Source organism: Schistocerca americana, chromosome 11, assembly GCF_021461395.2.
Source record: "Schistocerca americana isolate TAMUIC-IGC-003095 chromosome 11, iqSchAmer2.1, whole genome shotgun sequence".
NCBI lineage: Eukaryota > Metazoa > Arthropoda > Insecta > Orthoptera > Acrididae > Schistocerca > Schistocerca americana.
In genome coordinates, this window is record NC_060129.1 from 154,257,696 (window position 1) to 154,272,716 (window position 15,021).

General features: G+C 45.3%; 1 protein-coding gene across 1 annotated transcript in view; it reads right to left on the bottom strand.

Moving 5' to 3' along the window:
• Positions 1–15,021, bottom strand: part of LOC124553415 (ankyrin-3-like) — a 41,475-nt gene that overhangs the window by 3,722 nt on the left and 22,732 nt on the right. The window contains exon 2 of the mRNA XM_047127279.1: positions 3,795–3,920. Within this exon, the coding sequence (XP_046983235.1) occupies positions 3,795–3,920 (126 nt within the window). The remainder of the gene's footprint in view (positions 1–3,794; positions 3,921–15,021) is intronic.

A 15,021-nucleotide genomic window follows, 5' to 3' on the forward strand; every position in this document is an offset into this window, starting at 1 on the left:
CACCCCCCTCTCTGTCATTTCCTCCCAGTCTAATCTCTGTCCATCATCTCCTTCCCTCTCTCTCCAACATAGAGCATTCTACACTACTGGCCATTAAAACTGCTACAGCAAGAAGAAACGCACATTTTAAACGGGTATACATTGGACAAATACATTATACTAGAACTGACATGTGATTACATTTTCACGCAATTTGGGTGCACAGATCCTGAGAAATCAGTACCCAGAACAACCACCTCTGACCGTAATAACGGCCTTGATACGCCTGGCCATTGAGTCAAACACAGCTTGGATGGCGTGTACAGGTACAGCTGCTCATGCAGCTTCAACACGATACGACAGTTCATCAAGAGTAGTGACTGGCGTATTGTGACGAGCCAGTTGCTCGGCCACCATTGACCAGACGTTTTCAATTGGTGAGAGATCTGGAGAATGTGCTGGCCAGGGCAGCGGCCGAACATTTTCTGTATCCAGAAAGGCCCGTACAGGACCTGCAACATGCGGTCGTGTATTATCCTGCTGAAATGTAGGGTTTCGCAGAGATCGAAAGAAGGGTAGAGCCACGGGTCGTAACACATCTGAAATGTAACGTCCACTGTTGAAAGTGCCGTCAATGCGAACAAGAGGTGACCGAGACGTGTAACCAGCAGCACCCCATACCATCACGCCTGGTGATACGCCAGTATGGCGATGACGAATACATGCTTCCAATGTGCGTTCACCGTGATGTCGCCAAACACGGATGCAACCATCACGATGCTGTAAACAGAACCTGGATTCATCAGAAAAAAATGACGTTTTGCTATTCGAGCACCCAAGTTCGTCGTTGAGTATACCATCGCAGGCGCTCCTGTCTGTGGATGAGGCGTCAAGGGTAACCGCAGCCACGGTCCCCGAGCTGATAGTCCATGCTGCTTCAAACGTCGTCGAACTGTTCGTGCAGATTGTTGTTTACTTGCAAACGTCCCCATCTGTTGACTCAGGGATCGAGGCGTGGCTGCACGATCCGTTACACCCATGCGGATAAGATGTCTGTCATCTCGACTGCTAGTGATACGAGGCCGCTAGGATCCAGGACGGCGTTCCGTATTACCCTTCTGAAACCACCGATTCCATATTCTGCTAACAGACTTTGGATCTCGACCAACGCGAGCAGCAATGACGCGATACGATAAACGGCAATCGCAATAGGCTACAATCCGACCTTTATTAAAGTCTGAAACGTGACGGTACGCATTTCTCCTCCTTACACGAGGCATCACAACAACGTTTCACCAGGCAACGCCGGTCAACTGCTGTTTGTGTATGAGAAATCGGTTGGAAACGCTTTATGTCAGCACTTTGTAGAAGTCGCCACCGGCGCCAACCTTGTGTAAATTCTCTGAAAAGCTAATAATTTGCATATCACAGCATCTTCTTCCTGTCGGTGAAATTTCGCGTCTGTAGCACGTCATGTTTCTGGTGTAGCATTTTTAATGGCCAGTAGTGTAATTGAAACCTCGATCGGGAAATGAGAAGTCACTTGAAATGAATGGCCAAAGTAGTTACAAACCTGTCAGTTGACTATCAGCGAGATATTTTTTCCCATAAAGCCAATTTTCTGCATTTGCTACAACCGGTCGATGATTTGTAATAAGAAAAGTGAACATTAGGATGGGGTTACGCAGAAACAGCACGATGAATCAAACCCACGACTTACGACACTTGCATAGGCCAAACAGCTGCACGGGATTGTTTACAACTGGCGGGGCACGCAGTGCTGCATACGTCTCCATTTCCATCACGTCCGGAAGACTAGGTCATCTGAGCATAACTGGAGATCTGACTACAAGCACTGATACCGAAGGTTCTCATATGCATCCTCTGCAGTAAGAAAGCCACAGTCGCCCACTGACTCTGCTCCCTAATTGTTGATATTCGCATATACCATGTGGAAGAGACTTTGATATCAGTGTTTAGAAATCGAAGGTGGAAACGTCAGTGACAAAGAAAGATTGCGTCAGGTCTGCTGGTGTGCTGAGGCATCTTAATGCTTAAGATAGCTGCTTGCAATAAGGAGAAAGACCGGTTTACACTCTCAAAGAGGTACGAATTTTAAATGGTCACTACATATGTAAAGCTACGAAAAATACATCCAAAAGAAAATCAAGTTATATTTAATCAGACACTTAAAACGAGACATATCGACACTTCTGAGCCGCAAATTAACTTTTTGTCCTACTTCTATTTTTGCTTACTCTTCCTAAATAACTTCTTTTATGAAAACCTCCGTATATTTATATTCACAATGATTCACTTAATTAATGTCTAGTTTTTGTTGAACACCGCTTCATCGAAACCCTGTTTCTACCCACAATTCCTTCAAAACCATTTTATGAGATGTTGTTGTTGTTGTTGTGGTCTTCAGTCCTGAGACTGATTTGATTTAGCTCTCCATGCTACTCTATCCTGTGCAAGCTTTCTCATCCCCCAGTACCTACTGCAGCCTACATCCTTCTGAATCTGCTTACTGTGTTCATCTCTTGGTCTCCCTCTACGATTTTTACCCTCCATGCTGCCCTCCAGTACCAAATTGGTGATCCCTTGATGCCTCAGAACATGTCCTACTAAGCGATCCCTTCTTCTAGTCAAGCTGTGCCACAAATTCCTCTTCTCCCCAATTCTATTCGATACCTCCTCATTAGTTATGTGATCTACCCATCTAATCTCCAGCATTCTTCTATAGCACCAAATTTCGAAAGCTTCTATTCTCTTCTTGTCTAAACTATTTATTGTCCACGTTTCACATCCATACATGGCTACACTCCATACAAATACTTTCAGAAACGACTTGCTGACATTTAAATCTATACTCGATGTTAACAAATTTTTCTTCTTCAGAAACGCTTTCCTTGCCATTGCCAGTCTACATTTTATATCCTCTCTACTTCGACCATCATCAGTTATTTTGATCCCCAAATAGCAAAACTCCTTTACTACTTTAAGTGTCTCATTTCCTAATCGAATTCCCTCAGCATCACCCGACTTAATTCGACTACATTCCACTATCTTCGTTTTGCTTTTGTTGATGTTCATCTTATACCCTCCTTTCAGGACACTGTTCATTCCGTTCAACTGCTCTTCCAAGTCCTTTGCTGTCTCTGACAGAATTACAATGTCATCGGAAAACCTCAAAGTTTTTATTTCTTCTACATGGATTTTAATACCTACTCCAAACTTTTCTTTTGTTTCCTTGATCGCTTGCTCAATATACAGATTGTATAGCATCAGGGAGAGGCTACAACCCTGTCTCACTCCCTTCCAACCACTGCTTCCCTCGACTCTTATAACTGCCACCTGGTTTCTGTACAATTTGTAAATAGCCTTTCGCTCCCTGTATTTTACCCCTGCCACCTTCAGAATTTGAAAGAGAGTATTCCAGTCAACATTGTCAAAAGCTTTCTCTAAGTCTACAAATGCTAGAAACGTAGGTTTGCCTTTCCTTAATCTTTCCTCTAAGATAAGTCGTAGGGTCAGTATTGCCTCACGTGTAGCAACATTTCTACGGAATCCAAACTGATCTTCCCTGAGGTCAGCTTCTACCAGTTTTTCCATTCGTCTGTAAAGAAATTGCGTTAGTAATCGCCATATCATAACTTAATAACTATAACTGTTACCTGTGACTGTTACCTTTGCTTTCTCCGAAAAGACAAACAGAAGGCAAGTTCGATTTTTTTCAGTATTACACTTGTTTAAGACGTGAGTAAGTTGTGCTGTGAGTGCAGAAGCCGTGCTGTTGCAGTTAGGCAACTCACCGCAAGCGAGAGACGGTGGCCTCGTCAGGCGGTGGAGTTTGGCCGGGAGCCGTGGTGGGCGCAGCCGCCGCCGGGGTCCGGCCGCGGTCGCGGTCGCTCTGGCCCTTTCTGGTGGTGGCTGGCGCGCTGCACAGAGAGAGAGAGAGAGAGAATCGCTGCGTGGGCGAGCGTGCTCACACGGGGGCCGGGGGGCTGCTTACTACGGCCATTAAGGCTGTCGGATTGTCTACGATAACGCACGCACAAGCTGGTATAGGCATTCGCATTCAAATACAGAGATACGTAAACAGGCGCTGCTGTCGACAACGCCTGTATAACACGACAAGTGTCCGGCGCAGTTGTTAGATCTGTTACTGCTATTAAAAATGGAGTGTTTGGACTCTGCTACTCACTCCAACTGCCATCTAGTGGCAGCTTCAAACTGGGCGGGTCAGACTGTCCAGTATAGTCTGCTCCCTGTCAGAAGAACTTGCAACCTACGTGCGGAAGTGGATCTCCCAGGTCCTTTGTTCGTGCAGGTAGGATTAGCCGTTGTAACGGCCGGGCGGGTAGCTGCGAGACCCCGTAGCGGCCGGGCGTGTATGTCTTACAGCTAAGGCAGGAGCCGCAGTTGGCGCGCTGCCTGTGCAAGTTGTAAGGTTTAACGTAATAAATACTTACAACAGACAACTTGTTCGGTCTAGTTATTGTGAGTGGAAACAAGGGGAGGACAGTAAGTCCTCTCGCACTATACGCTCACACTCCAATGTGCCATCACAAATACCGGAATATAGGTCCGCGCGAACGTAAATTCCGCTTGGTCACTGTATCCGGCCCGGAGGACCAAAAAATGTGCGCGCGGGCTCTTCCTCCCGTGGTGGCACATTGGAGTGTGAATGTATAGTCCGAGAGGACTTACTCTCCTCCCCTTGTTTCCACTCACAATAACTAGACGGAACAAGTTGTCTGTTATGAAGCTTCCTCGCAGATTAAAACTGTGTGCCCGACCGAGACTCGAACTCGGGACCTTTGCCTTTCGCGGGCAAGTGCTCTACCATCTGAGCTACCGAAGCACGACTCACGTCCGGTACTCACAGCAAAGGTCCCGAGTTCGAGTCTCGGTCGGGCACACAGTTTTAATCGTCCAGGAAGTTTCATATCAGCGCACACTCCGCTGCAAAGTGAAAATTTCATTCTGGAAGTTGTCTTTTACAAGTATTTATTACATGAAACTTTACAACTTGCACAGGCAGCGCGCCAACTGCGGCTCCTGCCTTAGCTGGAAGACATACACGCCCATCCGCTACGGGGTCTCGCAGCTACCTGCCCGGCCGTTACAACGGCTAATCCTACCTGCGCGAACAAAGGACCTGGGAGATCCACTGCCGCACGTAGGTTGCAAGTTCTGACAGGGAGCAGACTATACTGGACAGTCTGACCTGCCCAGTTTGAAGCTGCCACTAGATGGCAGTTGGAGTGAGTGGCAGAGTCCAAACAGGGAGGTTATCAAGATTTAACCCTAGGACGCCTAAGGCGGGTGTTCGTTGAACCCACAATTTTTTTATGTTCCCTGCTTTTGCCCAAGTAACTTTCATACTACATGTTCCCCTAGAGTTATGTTTGTTGGCTATTTTATGAAACGTTAGCGTCAATATATTTTATAGAAAATTCTTGCTTTGAAAGAAAAAATAAATAAACTTATTATGGGTCCAAACAACCCCCCCTCCCTTAGGCTTCCATGCTATAGAAAATTTCCCTTAGTAAGATTTCGTATTTCTCATCTCTACAACAATGCAAGTTGGTTTCTTGTTGGTTGGTATTTTTGATATTCACAACAATCGCTTTACTTTCAGAGGAAGTGATTCTTGATGTCAGTCAGTTGTTATTTATCTTGTAAACTTGCAGTGAGTTAGTACAGTTCCCAACATGTAGGCCTCCAGTAACTACAGGAAAAACGAAACCAAGTAAAAACTTACTGATGTTGTCAACAATGCACCAAGATAAAGGCACTGTTGGAGGAGAGAAGAATAAAACCGAGATAAATGCATATTATAATTCCACTAAAGGTGGAACTCATACCATTGCTAAAATGGCGCGTATGTACACCTGCAAGAGGGGAACAAAGAGATGGCCTCTATCTGTATTTTACTCTCTCATCGACATTTGTGCTATCAATGCAACCACCATTTTCATCCAGCAACATCCAAGATGGAATGAAAAGAAACACAGCAAACAGAAACTTTATCTTCTGCAAGCTGGGATAGAACTAATGAAATTCCACGTAGAAGAAAGAAGTGCCAATGCAAGAGGGTTATCTAACCAAATTGTTCAATCAATGGAGACTATTCTACAAAAGAAAATCAAAGAAGTGACAACAGAAGCACGTCAGCCTCCTGCAGGGAAAGGTCGGTGCCATATTTGTGTAAGAAAAGCTAAAACAAAGAAGCAGAAGTTCAACAATCTAAGTAAACCAAAACAGAATTGTGGACAGTGTCAAAGGTGTGTGTAACACACATTCAGAAAAAATTGTGAAGTGTGTCTCTTGCCTTGAAGTTGAGGACTCAGAGTAGTCTATTGTATATGAACACATCTGTAGTTTGTTTTGTAATATGTCAATTTTTTTATTCACTCAATCCAATATTTATAACAATTAACAACATTTATAAACCGATGCCTTAGTTAAAATACATAAACCATTTTGAAAGTTGTAATTTTTCGTCAGTAAACTTATTTAATACGTGTGGGCTCGCCGAAACCCCCCCTAGGGCATCCAAGTTAGAAGAAAGGGCTTGGGCGTCCTAGGTTTAAGTGAGTTTGAGCGTGGTATTATGGTCGGCGCACGAGCGATGGGACACAACATCTCCGAGGTAGCGATGCGGTGGGGATATCGTGAACATCAGGAATCAGTTAAAACATCAAATCTTTGATATCGCTGCGGCCGGAAAAAGAACCTGCAAGAACGAGACCAACGACGAATGAATCGTTCAGCGTGACAGAAGCGCAGGCCTTCCCCAAATTGCTGCAGATTCAATGTTGGGCCATCAAGAAGTGTCAGCGTGGGAACCGTTCACTGAAACACAGGGGAGAGCGGGGAAATACCGTGCACGTAAGTCATTTTTCAAATATTTCGTGTTTTTCGAACTCAATTGAAATGCTGAACACCCTTTTTTTGGGCAAGAAATCAATGCCCCACACGTTTATGGCTTCATATTTGCTATATTAAATCGATTTACGTTCCTACAGCTGTTTTACAAACGTGTCACGTTGCACGGTATTACCCCGAGGGGTGGGGTAATACCGCGCAATATACGAGGGCTATCCACAAAGTACATTACGTTTTGGAATTAAAAATAAATAAAGTATTGGAAATTTTTTTTATTATATACAGATGAAAGCCACACTTAAATACTACTTTTCTACATAGTTGCCATTTAAATTAAGGCACTTATCGTAGCGATGGACGAGCTTGGAAATTCCTTCGTCGTAAAATTCGGCCGCCTGCGCTTTCAACCACGTGGTTACCTCTTATTTTGGGACAGAAAAGGTGTGATTTTTGTGGATTTCCTGGAAAGACGCACTACAATAAAGTCTCAAAGGTATTGCGAAACTGCCGACCGTGGTGGCCGTGCGGTTCTAGGCGCTTCAGTCCGGAACCGCGTGACTGCTGCGGTCGCAGGTTCGAATCCTGCCTCGGGCATGGATGTGTGTGATGTGCTTAGGTTCGTTAGTTCTAAGTTCTAGGGGACTGATGACCTAAGATGTTAAGTCCCATAGCGCTCAGAGCCATTTTTTATTGCGAAACTCTGCACAACCTCAGGAGAGCAATACAAAGCAAGCGCAGGGGAAAGTTGGGCTCAAAGGTCTTGCCGATTCACGACAATGCCCGGGCCCACACGGCAAACGCCACTCGTAAAGTTCTCGAATCTTTTAAGTGGGAGTTGTTTCCTCATCCGCCGTACAGTCCCGACCTGGCACCGAGCGACTTCCACTTATTCCCAGCAGTGAAGCAGTGGTTGGCTGTGCAGCGTTTTGATGACGACTCACAGTTTCAAGAGGAGGTAACCACGTGGTTGAAGGCGCAGGCGGCCGAATTTTACGACGAAGGAATTTCCGAGCTCGTCCATCGCTGCGATAAGTAACTATGTAGAAAAGTAGTATTTAAGTGTGGCTTTCATCTGTACATAATAAGAAAAATTTCCAATACTTTATTTTTAATTCCGAAATGTAATGCACTTTGTGGATAGCCCTCGTATCTTATGATACAGCATAGCACATAAAATGACAAAAACTCTGTAAAAATAAATCAAATTAAGAAACTCGAAATTCAGAATTTATGTAGAACTGAAAAACATAAATTTTACAACTTATTAAGGTTTCTAAAGACAGAAAATCCTTTTACTGGTAAAACAAAATTATTGGATTATGGTGTCAACTTGTCTCTGAACACATTTGTCCGCTGTTCTAATGGAAGTAGTCGCTAATATCGTTTTTAGCTGTTACTTTAGAGCAATCTCCTGTTTTTAGCCTATGTCTTAAAGTAGAAAGAGGTATTCCGTACATTCTTGCAGCTACTCTGTGTGGTTTTGCATTTTCTACAACATCGTGGAGTGCGCAATTCATTTCATGTTCCGTCCACCCTTTACCCCTTTCTGTGGTACTGGCTTTGTTTCTCACCATTTGTGATTAAAAAGAAGAAAGAAAACTTGTAAGATGACGCACATACACACACACTTCCAAATATATAGTTCACGAAAATACCAAAAGAAATTACCATATGGGGCAATACCGTTCATCACGGGGCAATACCCTGCAACGGCACGGTATTGCCCCGAGACAACATGACTCGCCATTGTAAATTCTAACCCAACAATCACGAAATTTAACGTCTAACATTTGATGTTTAAAAGAAGATCAAGAAATGCGTAATTAAATAGACCTACTCCAAATATTGTTGCTATTAACATATTTCGCTCACCTCTAGATCTTTAGATTGTATAAGAAAACAGCCGAAATCAGTTGAAACCGATGGTCGAAGACGTCTGCGCCGTTGAACGATATAGACCCCTATGTATCTGATTATACAGTCCTGGAAATGGAAAAAAGAACACATTGACACCGGTGTGTCAGACCCACCATACTTGCTCCGGACACTGCGAGAGGGCTGTACAAGCAATGATCACACGCACGGCACAGCGGACACACCAGGAACCGCGGTGTTGGCCGTCGAATGGCGCTAGCTGCGCAGCATTTGTGCACCGCCGCCGTCAGTGTCAGCCAGTTTGCCGTGGCATACGGAGCTCCATCGCAGTCTTTAACACTGGTAGCATGCCGCGACAGCGTGGACGTGAACCGTATGTGCAGTTGACGGACTTTGAGCGAGGGCGTATAGTGGGCATGCGGGAGGCCGGGTGGACGTACCGCCGAATTGCTCAACACGTGGGGCGTGAGGTCTCCACAGTACATCGATGTTGTCGCCAGTGGTCGGCGGAAGGTGCACGTGCCCGTCGACCTGGGACCGGACCGCAGCGACGCACGGATGCACGCCAAGACCGTAGGATCCTACGCAGTGCCGTAGGGGACCGCACCGCCACTTCCCAGCAAATTAGGGACACTGTTGCTACTGGGGTATCGGCGAGGACCATTCGCAACCGCCTCCATGAAGCTGGGCTACGGTCCCGCACACCGTTAGGCCGTCTTCCGCTCACGCCCCAACATCGTGCAGCCCGCCTCCAGTGGTGTCGCGACAGGCGTGAATGGAGGGACGAATGGAGACGTGTCGTCTTCAGCGATGAGAGTCGCTTCTGCCTTGGTGCCAATGATGGTCGTATGCGTGTTTGGTGCCGTGCAGGTGAGCGCCACAATCAGGACTGCATACGACCGAGGCACACAGGGCCAACACCCGGCATCATGGTGTGGGGAGCGATCTCCTACACTGGCCGTACACCACTGGTGATGGTCGAGGGGACACTGAATAGTGCACGGTACATCCAAACCGTCATCGAACCCATCGTTCTACCATTCCTAGACCGGCAAGGGAACTTGCTGTTCCAACAGGACAATGCACGTCCGCATGTATCCCGTGCCACCCAACGTGCTCTAGAAGGTGTATGTCAACTACCCTGGCCAGCAAGATCTCCGGATCTGTCCCCCATTGAGCATGTTTGGGACTGGATGAAGCGTCGTCTCACGTGGTCTGCACGTCCAGCACGAACGCTGGTCCAACTGAGGCGCCAGGTGGAAATGGCATGGCAAGCCGTTCCACAGGACTACATCCAGCATCTCTACGATCGTCTCCATGGGAGAATAGCAGCCTGCATTGCTGCGAAAGGTGGATATACACTGTACTAGTGCCGACATTGTGCATGCTCTGTTGCCTGTGTCTATGTGCCTGTGGTTCTGTCAGTGTGATCATGTGATGTATCTGACCCCAGGAATGTGTCAATAAAGTTTCCCCTTCCTGGGACAATGAATTCACGGTGTTCTTATTTCAATTTCCAGGAGTGTAGTTACTTCCGCTCTGTGGCAGAACCGTGCAGCGCTCTTTGCGCTCTCTGGGAAACTGGATAAAGCGGTGCACGGTATGGCTGGGCGCAAAGTGAGAGGCTTACAGCGCGTGTCACGTGACCCGACACTATACAGCGCGACACGCACGGGTCACGCGGGTGTCCAGAGCATACTGCGACGCGCACACCACACCTCGCACGCGCCGGCTGGCGACGCTCTGCGCTGACAGAACCGAAGCGCGCGCAGCCTGTTATCTTCCTCAAACGATTCTACAGAAACTATTCACTGGAAATATTTGATTTTTGCCTTACTTGTAGCGTTGTATGTCATCTTCGTGGCGAAGTGCCCATCACCTCGCTAATGACCATTCTTATTGTGATGTACACATTTCAGTAAGACACTACGCAAAACTCAAAAAAGTTTGCAACGATAATTAGTGGTTGCTATGATTTTGCGTTTGGTGCGGATTACACCTTATGTTGCTACGTATGAAATTTAGCTAACATTCTGAATTTTTGTTTAGACTTGGGAGGGGGTCTCTATCTGCCTCCGATCTCGAGGAAATGGATCCCATGTAGCGCGCTCACTTACGATCTCACACCCGTGAGAATGAAATACTCGCAACATCTCTCGTATCTCCTAAACTGCTCGAGACATCGAAACGAAAGTTTGGCGAATGATAGCACACAAATAGGAGAGTGTTTTGCCAACTCTTAAGCACACGGAACTTTCTTATCTATGGCGATATATCGGTACTTATACTTCCCGTTTTATTTATTTCACTCCAGTGACTGTGATTTTTCAAGAGTTATCGACAGCTAGCGAAACAAGAGCTTCCTAGTATCAAAATAAATACGAAATTTCTTCTTTTATGTTACTGAAAACCGACACTATGTTTTTCGTAAGCTTTGGAGCTCTGTGATTGCCAATTACTTGTTTAATGAGGCACTCCGTTTCGGAATTCTGTCTCAATAGCTGCTGTGAGATGAGTTTGGCAAATTACACTGTGACAAAGGACGTACAATTAAACCAGTCACCAAGAGAAATGTGGCCGTTACTCACAAACGGTGATGCTTCTTCGAATGATAAAAGGTTAACAACTCACACAAAAATAGATTGCCAATTCTGTTGCAATCCCCGTAACCCATCGTATTTTTAACACTGAGCGACTCGAATGGAAACTTACCAAAGGATTCTATTCCTTCTCTTGATCTGAGCAGTATTAAAATAATGACGAGCGTTCCTTCAGGCGGAATGATAGGCACATGCCAGATATTGGTTACTTACGTACGGCTTACCAAACTGACAATGTGTGATCGCAAATAAAATAGTTATTTACAAAAAAATACGACTGATCTGTCTCACAACATATTTGGTCAGTGTATTGTCAGCAGCGGAGGATAATGCGCGTGACAGGAATGCACAAGCTAGCCATGTGTGCCTTGTGAGATGGAGTTCAAAAAATATTGTCATGAAAGTAGAAGTGCCTTCGTCATCTGTACATTTCAACAAATTAAATATATCTAATCACAACCCTGTTTGAGGATATTCCTACTTTCGTAATAATGCCGATAATTTTCTTCATTTGTGTAACCTGTATAATTAGTTTATTAATGCTGATAATGTCCATGCAACAATTGAAATGCTTTTCCTCATCACGGCGAACCAATTAAAACATTGTTATTTGTGACTGTTTTTCGATTGTTTCTAGCTTGCAGTGGAAATATGTTGTTCACATGCATGTACTACAGTGTGTCGTATTACATTATTACATCCATATCTAAGTAATCACAGAGAGACTTCTATGCTTCAGATCTTGGACGCTTTTTTACCAGGATCACAAACGTATCACACATGTGGAGATTATCCCTTTCTAAATTTTTGTAACAGATTGTACAGATACGCCAGCATACTAGGCAGCGAGAAGGTAACCTTGCTTTACTTTCCTGCCTTGGTTCTTAATCACATGATTTTACAATATTCCTTGCCTCCTTATTCACTACCCACTGCCCCTTCTTGCGATCTGAAAACATCGCGCAGGCATATGATTAAATTCCAGCGGCCAATTGCTCATCAGTTACTGAAGTCTGCATTTTTCTTGACAGAAGAAAAGCAAAACAAAACAAAACTATACAGATATAAATAACAGAAAAGTATTATGTACTAACGAACAAAGCTGGATCGTTTAAATGGCGAAAAACGAAAGACTACCCAACGGCAATAAAATTTAGTACACAGTAAGGCAAAACTTATCGTATGGGCAGTGCTACCACTGCTCATATGAGCCGCCCCGATGTGAGCACATGGCCGGACAACTTTTCCGCTCCCCGCCTCAAATTTCCCACGCTGCTAGCTTGGCACGCGCGACGCGCGGCGCGAGAAACTGTGCCGCAACCATGACCTGGCGCAGGCGCGCGTCGCGTCCCAGTCGCGTTGCGTCGCAGTTTGCTCCGCGGTCCCATCTCAACCCGTGGAGTTAAAAACACGCGCTGCGCTGCGTCGCGCTATACGCGTCTCAATTTGCGCCTAGCCTATTACCCCGCTGTACGGCATTGCTCCGCTCTCCCCTAATCGATATTGGCTTTCGCAGCGGAAGGCCCACCCGTGTTCCCTTGATGACTGCACGACGCAAAGTTTTATGCCTCGCCTGGGCCTGTCAACGCCGAAACTGGACCCTTGATGACTGGAAACATACTACCTGATATTGTATCGAGCGGGTGCACTTGTACGGGTATGGACATGACCTCATGAATCCGTGAACCCTGCATGTCAGCAGGAGACTGTTCAAGCCGGTGGAAGCTCTATAATGGTGTGGGACGTGTGCAGCTGGAGTGATACGGGACCCCTGATACGTGTAGATACGGTTCTGACAGGTGACACACACAACAGTATCCTGTCTGATCACCTTCATCCATTCACGCATTTCGTCAGACTTGGGCATTTCCAGCAGGACAATGCGACCCCCACACGTCCAGAATAGCTACGGAGTGGCTCTAGGAACACTCTTCTGAGTTTAAACACTTCCGCTGGCCACCCAACTCCCAAGAGGTGAACACTATTGAACACATCTGGGATGCCTTGCAATGTATTGTTCACAAGAGATTTCCACCCCATCGTACGGTTTTATGGACAGTCCTGCAGGATTCCTGGTGTCAGTTCCCTCCATCACTAGTCGAGTCCCTACCACGTCGCGTTGCGGCAACTCTGCGGCTCTTAGGGGGTCTACATGATATTAGGCAGGTGTACCAGTTTCTTTCGCCCTTGAGTGTAGAACACACACTGTCAACGAGAATGACTTGTCAGTTAACATGAATGAATTACCAATGAATTAATGGCTGCTCCTCTTACACTCCGCATTAGCATAACTTAGTATGCTGAGCAACAGATTGTTCAAAATGAAGCAGTAACTATAGGGAAGTGTATTAACGAACAATATTTCTGGTCTGGCAGGACATTCATAGGACAGGACAGTTCAGATACATCACTCTCACAATATTGTCACAGAAATTAAAATGGTTGTGTTACACCTTACGTCTACTTAGTGTAAAACTATGATCATCGCACACTGTTCAAAGTATCTGCTGATCATGTCTTAGGAACTGAACTATAAGACGCGCAGACAATAAATGGGTCTACAGCAAGTTTTCATATTAACAGGAAAGGTGATTCAGAGTTGAGAGGTAAGGGTACCATTCCTGATACCTTTACCAATAACCGATCACAGCCACACACACTCAGTTGCACAGGAAAGTGTGCGGCACAATTTTAGACGTAACGTTCGCAGCGACATCTCTCGTAGTGGTCTCGAATCTGTAATCAATGAGCTTTTGCACAGTGTACAGATAAACAGAGTTGAATGTTTTGTTTTGTCGGTTGCAGTTTAAAATGAATGCAAAATACCTGAAGCGTGGCGACGCAGAGTCCTTGTAAATCATCCAAAGTGACCAAAGCTATCATATGGAGCTGCTGCTAAGATTCTTAGAAAGTCAAAGACATTCGTTGCAAATGGGATCAAACGGTATTTAGAGGTTGGAAACGTGAATAATTTACTGGAGAAAGCGCTAAGGTCCCAAGCTATAATTGATAATGGCGACGCTTGGTTTAAGTATTAGGTAATTGTGCAGTTGGTAATAACATCTATTTTCATGTAAACATACATTTATAATGTTGTTGTTGTGGTCTTCAGTCCTGAGACTGGTTTGATGCAGCTCTCCACGCTACCCTATCCTGTGCAAGCTTCTTCATCTCCCAGTACTTACTGCAACCCACATCCTTCTGAATCTGCTTAGTGTATTCATCTCTTGGCCTCCCTCTACGATTTTTACCCTCCACGCTGCCCTCCAATGCTAAATTTGTGATCCCTTGATGCCTCAGAACATGTCCTACTAACCGGTCCCTTCTTTTTGTCAAGTTGTGCCACATACTCCTCTTCTCCCCAATTCTATTCCATACTTCATCATTAGTTACGTGATTTACCCATCTAATCTTTATAATAGTGTCTTGTATTTCAAGTAGATAACGGTGTACACTTAATCGTGGAACTGATTGTGGTTCCAGTTGCTGCCATATTATGAGAAGGAACAGTTGGGCGCCAACTGAGTGTGTGTGCTTAAACAGGAAGAGCTATTGGAATGTTGGATGAGTGGCTGAAAGTGATGGTTAGAGTGTAGCCTCAGTCTCAGAGCAAGTTAATGTCGTTGCGTGATAAATATTCTGAAAAGAACAGTGAACAAAGGAAGTGATT